Source organism: Nanorana parkeri, unplaced genomic scaffold, assembly GCF_000935625.1.
Source record: "Nanorana parkeri isolate BGI_ZX_2015 unplaced genomic scaffold, ASM93562v1 scaffold55, whole genome shotgun sequence".
Taxonomy (NCBI): Eukaryota; Metazoa; Chordata; class Amphibia; order Anura; family Dicroglossidae; genus Nanorana; species Nanorana parkeri.
Window position 1 is genome coordinate 198,026 of NW_017306323.1, and position 17,924 is coordinate 215,949.

At 42.1% G+C, this 17,924-nt stretch overlaps 1 protein-coding gene across 1 annotated transcript in view; it reads right to left on the bottom strand.

Annotated features, from left to right (window-relative positions):
• Positions 1–755: 755 nt before the first annotated feature.
• Positions 756–17,924, bottom strand: part of LYSMD2 (LysM domain containing 2) — a 28,941-nt gene continuing 11,772 nt past the window's right edge. Inside the window, exons 2-3 of the mRNA XM_018576056.1 lie at positions 17,176–17,519; positions 756–981 (exon numbers count right to left, since the gene is read on the bottom strand). Coding sequence (XP_018431558.1) covers positions 936–981; positions 17,176–17,519 — 390 coding nt within the window. The 3' untranslated portion in view covers positions 756–935. The remainder of the gene's footprint in view (positions 982–17,175; positions 17,520–17,924) is intronic.

The window sequence follows — 17,924 nt, forward strand, 5'->3', positions numbered from 1 at the left end:
GTTGCAGGCTAGCTGGCAGGTGTGCTGGGGAGTTTTTGTGTTTTGTACCAAAGCTCAGTATATCGCAAGCTACAGCTCATGGTATACTGAGACCGCCGCAGCCGGGACGGATCCTGACATTGCTGTCAAGATCCACCAAACTGCGTGAGTGACAGCTGGCTCTGCCTATCTAGAGGCAGAGCCAGCTGTACCCGCCCCCTCCCCCGTCCGTTCAGCGCTGGAGGATCATAGCGGGGAGGGAATCCCTGCAGGGAGCCGTGACTGAGGGTCACTGCTCTCTGCAGGGAGATGATCGAGAAGTGAGCGTGCGACGATATGTGTTCTCTCACTTCCCAATCTATAGAGCAAATGTGAGACAGTTTCATTGTCACACGTCGGCTCGAACTACGAGGATGAGTGATTTTCACTCGCCTCATAGTTCTCCTTTAATGAGTATGATATACAATTAAATTATAAAAAATAAAGAATCAGAAGAATAAGCTTAATATTTTTAATCAACAAAGCACACGCAAAATAAGTCATACATCATTCTCTCAGCAAATGAAAATAAAATTCAAACAAATGCAAGGAACTGAACAAACAATAGTTAAAATGATCAATACTAAATCTAGGACACACTTTGTGTATTGCAAATGAAACAGGTTGCTGCTGAACAGTCATGTAACAGTCATAGGAAATGGATATTGCAGAAATGTCCCTTTGTTTAATTGTATTTTAAACACAAAATAATAAATCTTGTAAATAGTTTTTTACATGAAAGGTCTGCAAAAAAAAAAAAAAAAAAAAAAAGCGGTGCCGTGACATGAAATTGTGTAACTAAAATGGAAATAAGAGATTCAGTGCAATTATAGAAATAAAATAGTTATGGATCAGCAGATAGGAAGTCTCTTCTGGTTTGGTGAAATCCAGAACTTGAGGAATCTGATGGATCACACTCAGTGCTGATAGGAGGAAGTTGAATAGTACTCATCCTGTTCATGTCTAGAAGTGGAAAAAACAAACAATCATGTATGAATTATCAAAAGACCAAAACCGTATATATAGATCTATATTCACTTTGGCCAAAAGAGTTACCATACAAACTTGTGCCGAGCCACAAAGTTACAGCATTTGACAACATCAGGAAGATTCCAGACTGTACATAATGAATGCAATGTGTGCAGTATTACGGAGCAACTCCAGAGCCAGCCAAAAAAATCTATTTAAAACTAGTAAAACTTTTTTTTTACATGTTAAGAGCGATCTAAATTCCTAATACACAAATTAATTCTCCTAACAGACCTGACAACCAAAATGATGAGTGGTCAGCATATGCCATATGGACCTGTATGGGGAGACGGAGGAAGGAGTTACCGTATGTTAAAGGAGAACTATGAGGTGAGTGCTTTTCACTCACCTCATAGTTCTAGCCGACCTGTGACAATGAGACTGTCACAGGTACACACAGGCGTATTTTCTGCACAATAATAATGTCTGCCCTGCTTTTGTAGCAATATTTATAGACGGAAAAGGATTTATAAATAAATGATTTGTGATTTTCAAGCATAAAAGTGTTAATGGGCCTCTGAATGACAATATATATTTTTGACATCTGCCAGAGGAAGAATTGCTAAAATGTATTTTTAGAGGAAGACTACTGTTATTCTGAAGCCCTTGTGCACTCAGATGGCCTTTTTTAAAGGATGCCATTTATAGTGTGATTATTCCCATTATGTTACAGTGCCAACGCTGATGCATGACCACACCACATTCAATTCAATAAATGTTTGGTGCTCCCCATGCAGTAAAGAGAAACTCTGGAATATTGTGTATATATTTATATTTTTTAAATGAACTACCTACCTTACCTTACATTTTTTTTAATGAATCCCCAAGCTGTGTGTGAAATACTGTACTGCAAATCAGTGAACTTCAACTGAACTGGAGCCGCAGTGGAGGTGTCCATGCACAGCAGGATGGCAACCCAGGAAGAACCTAACCAGCGTGATCATACTCTTAACTAGTAAAATGTGGAAGGAAGTGACACGGTAAGCTGCCAGATTTAAAGAGTAAATTGCGGTGCCACCCTTGGGGCCATGCAGTGTACAGAGCTGTGTAAATCAAAAAACTTGCTGAAGAGAATTAAGATTATGGCAGGCAAAGCAGTTTACACATACATTTTTCTTTCAACTGCACATTTAGCTTCGAAACTGCAATTCAAGATGGCCACGCATGGAGAAAAACTGTACCATGACATGAAGGACCTTGGTGAAGCTGTACAGCTGCCCCACACATAAGTAAAAGCAAAAAATAGCATTGGGAGACCAGTGCTACAGGAAATAGCAACATATTGGATATTTCCATTTGATTTAGCATTGTTCTCTCATGACTGAGCAGACATAAGGTGATGTCGTGTCTCAGTGCCTACAGAAAGATTGTCCATCTAGTACAAAATGGATCATGTGCATGTTACATCCAGGAGATTCATGTCTTATAAAAGTACAAGTGAAAAGAACAGTGGTCAGGGTAGAATGATTAAAATATTGGTGAACACACTACTAACAATACACATTGTAATACAGTAAAAATAATTTTTGAACTATAATCGCCTTTATAATTGAAACATTTTGAACTATCTTTATGTTATCCTTTATTTGGTGGCCACATGATCGCACAGCCTTCCTTCTTGTCTCTGTCGCCATAGCATGGGGATTGGCTGCATAGTAGGTAGATGGGCAGTGTATGATGTCACACACAGCGGTGAATGTTCCCCTTTGTGTGTATTGCCGAAGCCACAAGCCGTGATTAATTAAACCATAAGCTGTGGTTAATATCAGTACAGATGAAACAATGTCTCTGGTTGTTACCTGTATCTATGAACCACAGCCATTTTACTGAAGATGAATTTCTCTTTGTTGTGTATACATGGCTTACTTGGGTCACCTGTTGGGAGCCGCTGTCAATCAACGCACGAGGACTGAGAGTGGGTATGGCAGCCAAACTGACTATAGGAAATTCCGGTATGCTGTGTGGTGGCACGGTGTCCTGTATCTCCTAATAGCAATCTAATCAGGCCAGAAAGGATCTGGTTCCATGGCATGGTCAGATTGTAATAGTGAAAGGGCAGCACTGGGATCACCAGGTATTTCCCTGCAACCAAACTAATAGAAACAAGAACAGGCTACACACGCACACACTTTTTTTTTTTCATGTACTTGCCGATACCAATTACCGATACTTTTTCTTAAAGGGACAGGTGACTGAATGATCTACAACTACATGTTATGTACTATGGATCATGATTGAACCTATTCATGTTAGCAGGTGAGAATTGTAAATCTATTGCTGGAGTGTAGTGGTGGTGTGTGCTGTATATATGTACTACATATACATTACAAATGTCCAGTACACTATAGCAATAGATTTACAGCCAGCCCTGTCCCAGCTTCCCTCACTCACAGTTTCACTCCAATCCCTGTTGCCTCACACGGTGCCTGTCGTAGTCGGAGGCACTGTGGGCAGCATTGCATCTCGGTGCTCAGCTTGTGGGAGGCGCTCACAATTCTGCCCTGCTAACATGAATAGGTTAATTTATGATCCATAGTACATATAGAGCACACATGTCCCATACACTGCAGTAATAGAGTTACAATGCTGCCCTAACATGAATAGGATAAATCATGATCCATAGTACATAATAGTGCATAACATGTAGTTGTACTATGGATCATTTAACCCATTCATGTTAGCAGGAGACAATTGTAAATCTATTGCTGCAGCGAATTGGGAATATGTACTGTACATGTACTACATATAGAATGCACTGCAGTAATAGATTTACAATTATCTCCTGCTAACATGAAGGGGTTAAATGGGTTAAATGATCCATAGTACAACTACATGTTATGTACTATGGATCATTAACCCCTTCATATTAGCAGTGCAGAATTGTAAATCTATTGCTGCAGTGCATTCTATATGTACATGTACGGTACATATAGAATACACTGCAGCAATAGATTCTTCTTGTTCACACACTAAGCCCAGGCCTCGTCTTACTTACTGTTGCCTCGATCACGGTGCCTCGCGATGTGCTGAACAATTTTCCTCACATGTGAGGACGTTGTCGGCGCTGAGCGGACGAGCGTCGCGTCACTGATGTGGGCGGCTCTACAGGTGGAGTTCACTGGGCAGTCACCGGCCACCTATATTAGGACCCCAACTGGAGCGCCACCCACAGCAGTGACGCAACGCTCCTCCGCTCAGCGCCGACGACGTCCTCACATGTGAGGAAAAGCATTCGGCAAGGTACAGAAAGAAAAAAAACAGCGCAAGCATCGGCGCATTTTGACAAGTACAAGTACTTGTCAAAATGCCCTGTATCGGTCCCGATACCGATGCTAGCTTCGGTATCGGGACATCCCTAATATATATACACAATATTATTTAGGTTTAACATACACTTTAATACCACTAGTATGAATTATTGTATAGCCAACAACTGTCCTAATCCCAGTTTATGATAGACTGAAAAACATCCCTACTATCAAATGACTATTACATAAACCCAACTAAATAGAGAAGGTTTTTATGTGCCAATACTATTACAAATAGCCATCTTTATTCAGATGAAGCAGCAACACAAAACCAAAAGGAGCTGCAAATATTTACAGAACAGAATAGAATGCAGATACTGCTGCGCTAGACTTCCCAGGTAAAAAGGCTTCATGCCATCGCTATAAAAAGCACAAAACTAGGAGGATGTGTTAACTATATCTTAATGCCGATTTATAAAAATACACAAACTGTTTGGGTTTGTGTGTGATACTCTAAACCTCGTACACATCCTGCCCCACTGGACATGCTACACACATAAAATGATTAACCTTTTATAATATTTTGCTATCTACATAATTTGTTTAAATTGTCACAACTCGGAACAAGTACAAAATGGTGTAGAAAGAAAATCTGACAAAGTCTTACAAAGTTGTTGTAGAAAGACAATCTCCTGAAGAAGTCCCACAAAGTGGGCATACATGGAAGATGTGATTTTTGGTGAAAGGGGATAAAGGCCACTTTACCAGAACATTGTCAGTCCATTTAGAGGAAGCAGAGACAGCATTTTCTGTGTCGCATGAATGTTAAGCCTGGCTTATTACACGGCTAAACACATGGAAATGTGGACAAACATGCCTAAGCTTAGGAACAATTAAATGCAGGAAAAAGTGATCTGGGAGGCATAAATGTTAGTTATACTTTCTAGGACTGCAACCAACTAATCGATCAATCAACAATAATGCACAATGAAAGTAATTGTCAACTATTCTCATTATTGATTAGATCTCCTAGCTCTCTCCTCTATGCTGGGAGGAGGGCACAGCATGCATTGGGCAGATGCAATAGCCAGCCTGCTATTGGCTAATGCAATTTGAAATGGCCAATAGCAGGCTGGCTATTGCACCAGCCCATCACCTGCTGTATTTACATTCAGCTGCCGTCTGCGGAATCTTGCCCCTGGCAGCTGTCATTCCCTGGCTGAAGATATTCAAGCACCATGTGCTTACAATACAATTATTGGAAAAACGTATAAAAGGTGGGAGAAAAAAACGGAATTTTCAGTTTTGGCCTGACAAATTCTGCTGCGGGAGGTGCAATGCAGTGCCATTCATTTCAATGGCACCCCAAATGCACCTCCCACTCACAGTGTGATCACCCGCACAGAACCACGATGCCGTGCGTTCCATGAGAAGTGCGATTGCAAAAAATGTGCATGCAGTTTTATTCTGAAGTAAACTTTATGTTTGCAACACTGCATTTGTGTATTTTATTTTAAATTAAAGACGGTAATTTTTTTATCCGATTAATATGTTGAGCGAAAAAATAAATCGGCCAACAAATTGATTATACAAATTATCATTAGTTGCAGCCCTGATACTTTCCAGATAACTTCTCCTATATTTAACCCAGGAGGCCCATGTGCATGGGGCCTTACATGAATGCAGACAGAAATAGGGAGCACCACTAATGCAGGCAGGTAAGCTAACAGGAGTACAGAGCATGCCAGGGGATGTTATCATCATAATCCCTATACAAACTGCAGGACAGGATCAGCATACTCATCACACGCTCGATTTGAGGCTAAAAAGATCATTTACAAAAACCTGATTGATATTTACAATCTGTCTGCAGTCCACTGACATGGTTAAGAGCTACACTGACATTAGAGGTTATGTTCCAGTACAGTGAACTATGTATCCTTGCAGCACCAAAGAGCTTCTATAACAAGGGGAAAAAACACAAACAAGGGGCGCCTTGTTTTGCTTTTTATCTGAAATAAACTTGTCTGCACTAGGAAAGGCGCCCCTTGTTTGTGTTTTTTCCCCAGCATCCTGCAGATTTTTCATCACATCACTCTTTTTCAAAAACAGTTCATGTACTTATTTGAACAATTTTATCATTACTGTTTGAGTGGTCCCATTTGGCGCTTTTCTGCTTATAATTGTACTGTGGCTTCTATAACAAACCCAACCAAAGACCGGTAAATGTTATTCTTTGGCTATTTCTTGCAATACAATCTGCTGTAGAAAAAAAAAAAGTGTAGCAACTGACATTTACACAAGGATCAAGTTGTATTTATCTTTTATTAGATTTACAAACTTACACTTTTTCATCCTGTCTGATCTAATAGCACAAGTACTCTTTATGAGGTTACTGCCTTGACAGCGAATTCAATACAAAACATACAATGTTTTATTCTATTTGGTTCAACAATTCATTACCTACTGAATTGTTATTTAGGGTTATTTGGAAAGGCCGAACAAAGGCCAAAGACATCCATCATCTATAGAAATGATTCTCCAAATCATTGGATCGCTGGAATGGGGCTACAGCATTGTTTACTACTACTGTATACTGAAATCTGTGACAAGTCTCTGGAACAGTTCTGTTTATGTGATTCAGTAATGATATCTTAAGTTGGCCATACACAAGAGGAATTTCATTCGACAGTTTACTGATGAAAAAACAAGGCCGTGTTTCCATACACTTAGCTGCGTAAAGCATTCCTGGAACACAGAAAATGTTTGTTTATGTAAATGCAACTAAACTGAATGATGCTGCTGATGGTCTAGGTGTACATTCAGCCATAGCAAAGCATTACATGCTTCCAGAGGCATTTAGAAATTAGCTCCAAAAGTAGCTGGGACCATGTATTTTAAGAATACGCCAGACCACCAATTCAATGATGTAAGGCTAACGGAAAATGTTCTAAGTGTTTAAGAACTTTGGGGTCTGCAACAGAACACTCGGGTGTTAACAGGGCCCTATAAACAAATGGGATTCCTTCTCAATTGTTTTGTCACACTTAGCTTTAAACGATAAAACGCCTAAGTGTGAACAGAGCCTTAGTGTCTTCTGGGACATTAGGCAAAAAATAGTCCTCTTAAAACTGTTTTTGTAGCCCAGAACACCCAGATATCTCTATTCCGGTTGTCACTTCATTACAGAATAATGGAATGGAGCTTCTGACAAGCTGCTATGTACAAGACAGTTGACATTTGCATCAACGGGCTGCTGGGTATTAAACAAGCTATGCCGTACCACAAAAACTGAATTGTCACTATAAACTAATTAGGAAGGGTGATGTGTGCAATAGGGGGGGAAAATATTCTTAATGGCTCATTTAAACCTTTGCATTGCTGTAAAGCGTGTATTACTGCAACATGCGGCAATGCGTGGGGGTGCCGTTTAAAATGAGGTTGCACTAAAGGTCTTGTAGCACGCCACAATGCACAGCAACTGGCCATAGTGTGTTGTGGTGCGCCGTAATGATTTTCAGGACATTTTGGTGCATTGGCAGCCCATTATTTTCACTGGGTTGCCTTAACTTACGTTAAGGCAACCCAGTGAAAATAATGGGCGAGTTGAAGCACCACAAAATGTAAATGAGACCTTAAAATAATTAAATGGCAGTAGTTTAAGAGATTCTCTCACCAACTTAAAACAAATTGCAGCTAAAAGTACAGACATTTCAAGTTACTTACTTGCAGCGTATTTCCTTTCCATTAACAATTTTTATTGACTTGCAATATGGCTCTGAGCTTGTTAGCCAATACACAATCTAGAAAGTGTCAATTCACCAGCACAGCCCCCTCTTTTTAATGGATGAAGCTTTGCTATTTTCTGCTACCACCAACATGATTGAACTGATGGAGGCTTTCTGTGCCTTCAGCTACTTCCACGCTCCAGCCTCTTATGTTGATGTGGCAGTGACTAAAGCTTGATCCATAGCATCCCCCAGTCCCTACTGTAAGGCCTGGTTCACACCTGGGCGTTTTACAGCACTGATCGACGCGCTGTAAAACGCCCAGCAAGAGAAATCCCATTATTTCCTATGGGCATGGTTCCCACCTGGGCGTATTTCAGCACGTAGGAAAGCCCAAAGAAGTACAGGAGCTTCTTTGGGGCGTTTTTTCCGCACATGTCCATTAGGATACAGCTGGATAGCCCTCGTACACGCGCGTTTGTCGCACGTTTTGTTGACCGCAAATCGCGGTAAAAACGTGCGACCCGAAAAGCGCGTCAAACCCGCATATTACGAACGCCCAAGTGTGAACCCAGCCTAAGTGAAACCTAAGTACTCACTCAACAATGAACAAGCAAATCGAACACACTAACACCACAATGTTAAAAACCTTGTGGAATTAAGGCTGCACATGGGAAATATGACATTGTGGAGGTTTAATTTACAGCTGCTTTTATTACCATTTAATAACCCTCCTCCCAACTTAGGAATAGGAATTGAGAACCAAGGCCATCCCAAAATATGTTTAACTAAAATCATTATTTAGGAAGCTTATTCTATGATAAATATTAGGAATAAGAATTACATAAAAGTATAAATACCCCACTAAGAATAGATTAGGTTCACACCCATCAAAACCCCTAAAGTATAAATAAATCCAAACCAAAATTGAATATATTGTGGCTTACAAGTCATTACATGTGCTGGGTGCATTGGTTTTACTTTCACCTGATGATCCTGCAAACAGTTTACTTCCTGTCCCTTTGTGACTAAGCTCAACCATTCCCCCAATGATTGTCATACAGGCTACAACATGTCTGCCTTTGTTTATCTTCATTACATGGGGGGGGGGGGGGGATTAGTAGTTTAAACAAGAAAGAGAGCAACAATAATTGTCTCTTTTTCGGCTCACAGGAAGTGACAAGAACACTGTCCTTTTATACTTGCTGAAAAGGTTCTTAACCTGAAGAAAAAGAAATGCAGCCATCGCATGTAAGGACTGGCAAGCTGCAATATATTACATTTTGTTTTTGGATCTAGATACTCTTGAAACAACCGGATCCCAGTCCAACTTGATCATGTAGTTTTTCAGAAAACAAAAAAAAGTCTACAATGCAATGACAATGGTTCCTTAGAGCGAAGGTTCTCAAATAGCACTACTCAAATAGCAGTGTTAGTCAACTTGTGAATTAATAATACACACGAACAATGTTCTTTTTTCTCTCCATTGTCGCCAGTCACATAAATCTGCATGGTCGTCATCTAAGGCACCTAAAATATAACTTGTCTTCTGCGCTCCCTAGCACTGGTTACTTTAATACCGAGTAATGTGGAAATGTGTAAACTGCGTCTCTGAGTTCAGAGAAAGCGCAGGTTTTGCGAAGACAAATCAACCCTTCTGGACTACAGTAAGTACATGCCACCCACCCTTACACTATCTTCTGGGCCATCTGAGCATAGAGATTTTCTTTTCCTTAAAAGGAGAACTATGGGGTTAAGGCTTTTCCGACAATTATGTCTGGATCCGCCCAGCTGCGTGAGTGACAGCTGGCTCTGCCTATGTAGAGGCAGAGCCAGCTATACCCGCCCCCTCCCCCGTCCGATCCGCCAGTCAGCGCTGGCAGATCGGAGCGGGGAGGGGGGAATCCAGCCCCTCCCCTGCCACGGCAGAGAGCCGTGACAGGATCGCGAGGTGAGCAAACGCCAATATGTGTTCGCTCCCCTCCCGATCTCCTGAGCCGACCTGTGGCAGTCTCATTGTCACATGTCGGCTAGAACTATAACGTGAGTGAAAAGCACTCACCTCATAGTTCTCCTTAAATGGTTAAAAACTTATACAAAAAGTTTCTTTTAAGTAATCAGTACATATCTGCAATCTATGTACATTTCCCCATGTTTTGTGTCTGGTACAGAACAGGACCCACTGATCCGGCCAGAAAACTAGTAAGATCCTAACTTCCTGTTTAAACTGGCAACAACACAATGCTGTGACACTAAAATCCCAAGTAGTGTTTCTCCTCACTGGACTACGGAACACATTCCTCTTCTGTAATGGGGGGAGGTCTGTAGTCAATGAGGGAGGAACTCAGGCAGGACTAACATGACTGCTTGGAACTTCAGTGCAGCAGGGATTTCACTAGAGTACAGGATTGTCAGCCCGGCCACTACAGGAAGTTAGGAGCTCATTGGATTTCTGGCAGATACAGGAATGTTATGGTACTTACAGCAATGGGGTAGTGCAAAGATCGTGTGTGTTTGTTTTTAGGGCCCGTTCACGTCATAGTGTTGCGTTAAAAGCACAACACTGTGTGATGAACACACGCTATCGCACAATGCACCTAGCATGCACTACCGTGCACTGGGTGCATTGCGTTACCATTCATTTGAATGGCAATCCAATGCACCTGCCAGCCACCATGCACAGCAGCGTGCGGTACTGCAATACTGTGCATTGTGGTGGGGGGAAAAAGTAGTGCATACTGTACTGGCATGGCACTGCTATACTGTGTGTTGCGCTGTGTTGCAGTGCACAGCGCCGGGAGGTGGATTGGGGTGCAATTAAAATAAATGGAAACACAACACACCTAGCACATGGTAATGCACGCTAGATGTGGTATGCAATAGCATGTGTTAATATCAGTGTATCATAGCGCTATGGTGTGAATGGGCCGTTATTATATTTTGATCAGATATGCACTTTAAAAAACGATCATCCTGTAAACACCTATTATTTAAGCCATATTCAAATATTCTGAAAACATCAATTCCAACAATGCATCATAATGTACATTTGTGATGAACACTAGACAATACTGGAGGAATAAAGTAAGCAGAAACAACAGGGTTAAATCCCAGGCAGCTGAAAGGATGAAGGCTTTTTTTTCCAGCACAAATTGTCTGCATAGTTAACACATAGCTGTGAGCACCCAGCCCACACTGGGGAAGCCAACAGACAAGCATCTTAGCCTGACAGAGTGGAAAGGAGTGCTCCAGGCAGCCAGCCAGAAGAGAGTCAGCAAAAACAATATGGCATTATAGAAAAAGGAAGAGGTGGGCTGTGCACTCTAAGTATCATCTCTACACCATTCCACTCACCTGCCAGACCGCTATTCGGTATGCCTGACGCCATAATTGGCATACCCAGCTATCATAACCACCTTTTATGTACATGCATGGCAGCCTTTAAAAGTATGCAAAATCTTCAGGCACCCCAGTCTAAAATGTACAAAAACATATATGTAAAAATAAAAAAATGGATGTGTGGTTTCCCCCCAAGATCTATACATAGTTACATAGTTACATAGTATTTGAGGTTGAATAAAGACATTAGTCCATCAAGTCCAACCTATTAGGATCTCATTCTAGGAGTACCCGTACCCCTGTATATTACGGTCCCTTAAGAAATCGTCCAAAAGTTTCTTGAACAATTCCACATTATTTGCTGAAATCACCGCCTGTGGCAGTGAGTTCCAGACCCTAACTGATCTTACTGTGAAGAACCCCCTTCGCCCCTTGTGCTGGAATTTTTTTTCCATCAATTTTAGGTGATGGCCTCTAGTTTTTAATCCTTATCCTAGATAGCCTGGTATGGATTGTAAAGGGGGGGACCTCCAAGCAAAAAAAGGTTCACCCCCTTCACCTCAGAGTCTCCCCTTCTCATCGGGAGCCCCCTTTTACCTTATAATATGCATCACAGTTCAGCTATGGAAGCATGACAGAGGACAGGTGGTGGAGTAAGTCTGAGCAGAATTCTGTCTCCTTCTAAAAATTAGTGATGGGCTCGGGCGTGTTCGCAGCTCCACGTGCCGAGCCCGCTAGGAAGCTGACAGCGCCAATCACAGGCTCTGAGACATATCCCAATCTCTTCAGCTGCGGACCGGGATAATGTCTCAGTACCTGTGATTGGCGCTGAGGCGCTATGCAAAAATGTGAAGGCACCACTGACAAAGCAAGAAGGCACCCTGGCTGAGAAAAAGGCTGAATTAAAAAAAACATATTTGTATGTAAAGTAGACTTCATTTAAAAGCTTCTAATATAAGTATAAAACATTTCAGCTTGCATTTTGGATTCTGTAACACCCAATCAGGTTAGAATCTCTTTAATTGGTGGCCATATGCCGAATGATACAACCACTCAAACTAGCAATTGTTTCACAGAAAGAGCTGGATTGTTCAGACGCTGATTGCATTATATGGGTGCTGCCAACAATCGTTTTTTAAATCAAAATGTAACATTCATCCCTTATTAGCAAATGCAGTAAAATGAAGCCAAATCAATCTTTCATCATTTTCATGGGCTGGATCTTCGGAATCAAAATGTAGTTAACCGTTTATTATGTGTATAGGTCTATGGCCAGCAGAAATCTAAAGCTCACAAGCCCCAGCTGTCTAGCTTGTCATGTTTGTATAAGAATGAAATAATGAAGGTGGTGCTTTATATCTATTCAGAGTTTTAATTGAATTCCCGGACTGAAATAGATGTGCTAGTCTGCCTGGCTTTGGAGAGAATACAAGGTGACATGCATGACTAGCAGTGACATATGTTAGGAGCAATCAACTCCTTCTCTACCCTACATGATAAATGAATGCGGCATTCATTTACTTATCACTTTCTATACAGTCATCTATTTCTGAAGACCGCTGACAGGCATTCAAACAATGACAAGTATCAGAGTGACACTGTATAACAGCAAAACGTGTCTGCTCCCTACTAAATTGTATTGCTATATTCATCTCTATCACAGACACCTCAGGGAGATGCAATGGTACAGGCAAACAGTTCTAAGAAGCAGCTTCTACTTTTTTTTCTTTGTAAGAAGAATATAACATTTATGTGTCGTCCTATTTTTCTGAAGAGCAAATTTATAGTGCAGAATCATTAGTTCTGTGTGACGTGATCAGCGCAACTGCATACGATAAGTGTCAAGACTGCCAGATTTTCGGTCCATGCATTTCTAGCAATGCCCCTGCAGTGAACTGGCATGCTTTCTGGTAATCTATGGCAATATTTCTGCTGCAACCGCCTTTCTAATAGCATAAAGCAATGTCAGCAATGTTAGCATCCTACTGAAATTCCTTTTTAAATAAACAATTTCACTCTCTTCTCTAATGCAGGCCTGCTCAAACTTTTTTCACTCGCGACCCCTTTTTGCCCGAGGACATTTTTACGTGACCCCAGGCATTGATATGCCTTGCATTCCGTGCGGCCGATCGCATTGCGACCAGAGGGGTGGCTGCGGTGCCATTCGCTTCACTGCACTGTCACGCCCCCTCCCACCGCTGAACAAATTGAGCTAGCCAAATGCAATCCAGTGCGTTCTGGCCACAATCGGGTGGATGGTGTGAACTAGCCCTTAAGGAGCAATTCACATCAACTGCAGTGTGTTCCAGAGTGGTAACTGCTGGGACGCACAGCAATTGCTCACTATACTCCCCCATTCTTGCGCGGGAGGGGGCGTGACGGTGCATTGAAGTCAATGGCACCGCAGCCACGCCCCCCTGCCCGCTGTGCGATCAGACACATGGCAAAAAAAATGTCCTGCGTTCTGGTCCACTGCTAAGGAAAAAAATGCTGTATGCTATATTTTTTCCATTTGCAGTGGACCGGAATGCAGGCAATGTTTTGCCATGCGTCTGATCGCACAGTGTGGCTGCAGTGCCATTGACTTCAATGCACCGCCATGCCCACTCCTGCCCCAGAACGAAGGCGGAACTTCAGTGAGCGATTGCTGTGCGTTCCAACAGTTGCCACTCTGGAATGCACCGCAATTTGTGTGAATGGGCCCTAAGTATTTGTCCAGCAATCCCAAGAAATGTAACAATTTCCAGTATTATCTGTGTCCCCCAGACTGTCTTACAGGATCCACAGCAACAATGTAGAATGGTATTGTGGTGCACCCAGAACTAAATTAATGTTAATGCTCTCCCCCTTCCATAGCCCCCCCCCCCCGGGTCGATCGGTGTGCGTCTCCCCCCCCTCCGGGATGTCTGCTGGAATAAATCGACCTTTCCCCTTCAGCAGCTCCATGTGCTCTACTCCTGCCTGATGCTTCTGCCGCGTAAAAGAAAGCTCCATTCCCTGCACATACTCAAGAAGGTAGATAGCAAGTGCACAGGGGGGTCCGGGACCTTTACAAATACACTTCACGTATTAATGTATAAACAACAAAAAACTTGCTTGGAGCCCGGGCCACCCCGGCCGCCTGGGCCCTTCACACAGTCACTGGCCATATGGGGTCGCGACCCAGTTTAAGAAGGTCTGCTCTAATGTATGCCCCCCACTTACACTGATCTAGCTTCCCCTAGCGTTAAAAAGAAGTATGTTCTAGAAAGTTTTCCTGTGTTTTTGTCTGTGTTGTAAAGTAGTCACCGCTCCAAGCAAATGTATAAACTAAACATGAGATTGTAGTCCATCACGTTCTCAAAGACTCAACAACTACCTCCTCATGTATCACTTCCCCCTCCTCTTTTAGATTGAAAGCCTTCAGAGGCAGGGCCCTCCTTTCCACCTTGTCTTGAATTGTATTGTGATTGTACTGTCTTCCCTATATTGTAATGTGCAAACTGTTGGCACTATATAAATACTATGTAATAATAATAATAATAAATAATAATAATAATAATAATAATAATCATACCTGCCATCTAACTAAGGTATTTTATTAGAGAAAAAACAGCTTTTCTTATGCAGAATGGCTGTAAGTAAACTGCAAGATGAAAACTGTCCAAAAGTCATAGTGAACTATAAACAGTAAAAATACAATTGTGGGTGGAGTACTTCCTGAACACATTACATTTACTGTATTTAAATCGGTTCCGCTTCAGGTTATTTTTTTCTAACACTAGTGGCTGTGTGGGAGGAAGTTTAGCTTTGCATTAAAAGAAACCTTGCTACAGAAATTGCTTTCCTGCCTAACGTCAACCTACTTGTTTCAATACTTATTGTCACTAACCTGGTACAAATATGCAGATATGGACTTGTTGCTTTAAGCCCCGCTAACAATTGAGGCCGATTGTAGGATTCTCACAAATTCCTCTGTGAAGCTGGCCATACACCTTACAATTATCTGCAGATTTTCTGTGGTCAGGTGGAAAAGGTGCAACAGATTCCTCAATCTACACTTAACTGTGTGGATGTAGTAATCTCCACCTGGGCCAAGCTGTTGCACTTTTTCAATCTGACCACAGAAAATCTGCAGATAATTGTAAGGTGTATGGGCACCTTTAGACTCCTGCAATCTACTGTGCGCAGGAGGCTCTGTACAATACAAGGACAGCTGCAGTTTGCAGGCAGTTCACAAGTAAAACACACATGCTACGATTACCTGCAGATGACTGCACCTGAACAGGGAATGTCTGTGTCTAGGTGCGACCACCTGCAGGTAATCAAATTCTGTGCAATTGTTTGTAAATGGACTGCGAACAGCTGCGGATTGCATCATGCACAGCCTCCTTTTTGCAGGTGATCACGATTCTCAATGAGGAATTCATGAGACTCCCGCGATTGGCCCTATTCACAGATGTGAACGGGGCCTAAAGGTGCCCATACACCTTACGACCATCGCAAGACTTTTGTCTTGCGATGGTCGTATGCATATTGAAAGCTCGTACTATCTGCCCATCTTGGACGGGCAGATCGTACTTGCGATCATCGAAAGCCCGCCCCGCTGAGGGGCGGGCTTCCGATGACCGCAATGCAGAACGGGCAGTGTGCGCGTGTGCACACCGGCCCGTTCCACAGCTATCGAACGAGCAGGCTAGAAACCCGCCGACAATCGTACGTTTCTCGGCGGGTTTTCGAGCATGCTGGTTCGACAAAAGACGTGCGACCGTATAGTAGAAACGGTCGCACGTCTTCGTTCACACTGCTCGATTCTCGTACGATCGCGGGATTTCCCGCGATTCTCGTACGAGAATCGAGCAGTGTATGGGCACCTTTACTCTGACATTCTTGATATGTGCACTTGTTTGAGGTTACTAAGTAAAGTACCGAAGGCACTGGGTCAGTGTAGTAGACAGGCAACTAGCACCTTCAGGAAGAGGTCTACAATGGAAGCCTCCAGGAAAGGTTTACTTTACACAGAACCAGCCAAATATACATTAATATTACCAGTGTTGTCAGTACATCACAGTAATCAGTGGTAATCCTATCTGCTATAGATTACTGTACAGGAAGAGAGAGAAACTAGCCAGCATAAGCACTGAGAACACCAGTCTACTAGGCAGAACATGATCTTGTCTGCACATAGGTCTGACTGGAGATGGATTTCAGAGAACCTTTGTCTCTTTTGGCGTCTGCTTTATTTCAGCTCTCCTTTATTTTTGGGACAATGACAAGCTGCAGCTTTACAGTTAATGATCAGCTGAAAACTATTAGAGGAACAGATATTGGAGACAACAATCTAACATCTAACATGTTCTCATAAGTCAACTGCCCAATCTGGTGCCGTGTGAGCTTTATCACTGTATTCCCTATATTGAGGAATATAGGAGAGGTTTTATCCTAGGTGCGGAAAAGGAAGGAATGAGGCCAATCATAGTATGAAGCAGATAAAAAGGAGTTGTTTTTAAACAGTACAAAATGTTAAAAACATTACCTAAGAAAAATTCAAATATTATACTTCTTTAAGCAGTTACCTGAATATCATAACATACGCCCCCCAATATAAATCAGATATTTTAATCTCTCAACTCAGAGTGTCTATTTATACTCGCAGGCAACTTTATAAAATCAGAAAGGCCTGATTTCAGATATACCGATATATGGCACTCTACCAGCATCTTCACTTATGTTTGGATAAACCTTACCTCCACTACACAAAGGGGTCCATATTACCTGGGAGCGGAGAACAGTTTGTAAAAATGGGATATTTAACCTTGGCACAATTTGTTTACCTGAGATATTCTTCTTCTTTTAGCCTTTTGGCTGCCTGTGTAGACCTCTTTATCTGCAAGTCCAGTCTATGAAGGAAGTCTTTGGCAGACAGCTCTTCATCTTGTGTAACTATAGGTCGGTTTGTTTCAGGAGAACCAGGTGGAGAGGTGTTATTAGCTGGAGCTGGAACAGTGTCTCCAGCCTGGATATTGCTAGCTTCTTGAGATTCATTCTCAGGTGAGTCCAGTAAATTAAGTCCGTTGAATAGGGAGCTCTTCTCCGATATAACCGGAATGTTCAATGACTTTCTTAGGAAAATACAATCCGTGGAAAACAGTTTGTTGGCCCTTTTAATTTGTTCCATCTGGAAAATAACAATGAGAAGAATAGTAGGATCATTATGTGGCAATAAAATAAGACATGTATATGGATAACTATAATTATTACTCTAAAAGATCACTCCTCTTCATTTGTCATGAAGCGCCAGTCATTTTTAATAGCACTCCAACGCGCTAGTACAAAACACTTGTGTTGTGGGGAATCTCAATGTACGGCTTTTCTGTTATTCGCGGTACAACTTGCGGTAGCACAAACCGGTTAATGACCTGCAGCACCAACATATGAATGGGCCCTTAGGGTCAGATTCAGGTCAGATTTACGTTAAAGCCTATGCCCTGGAAAGAAAACAATAATAAAAGAAAAAAAAAACCCGCAGTGGGGCTACCCCTGATTTACGATAGAAGTGTGCCACCATGCCCTAAATTTACAT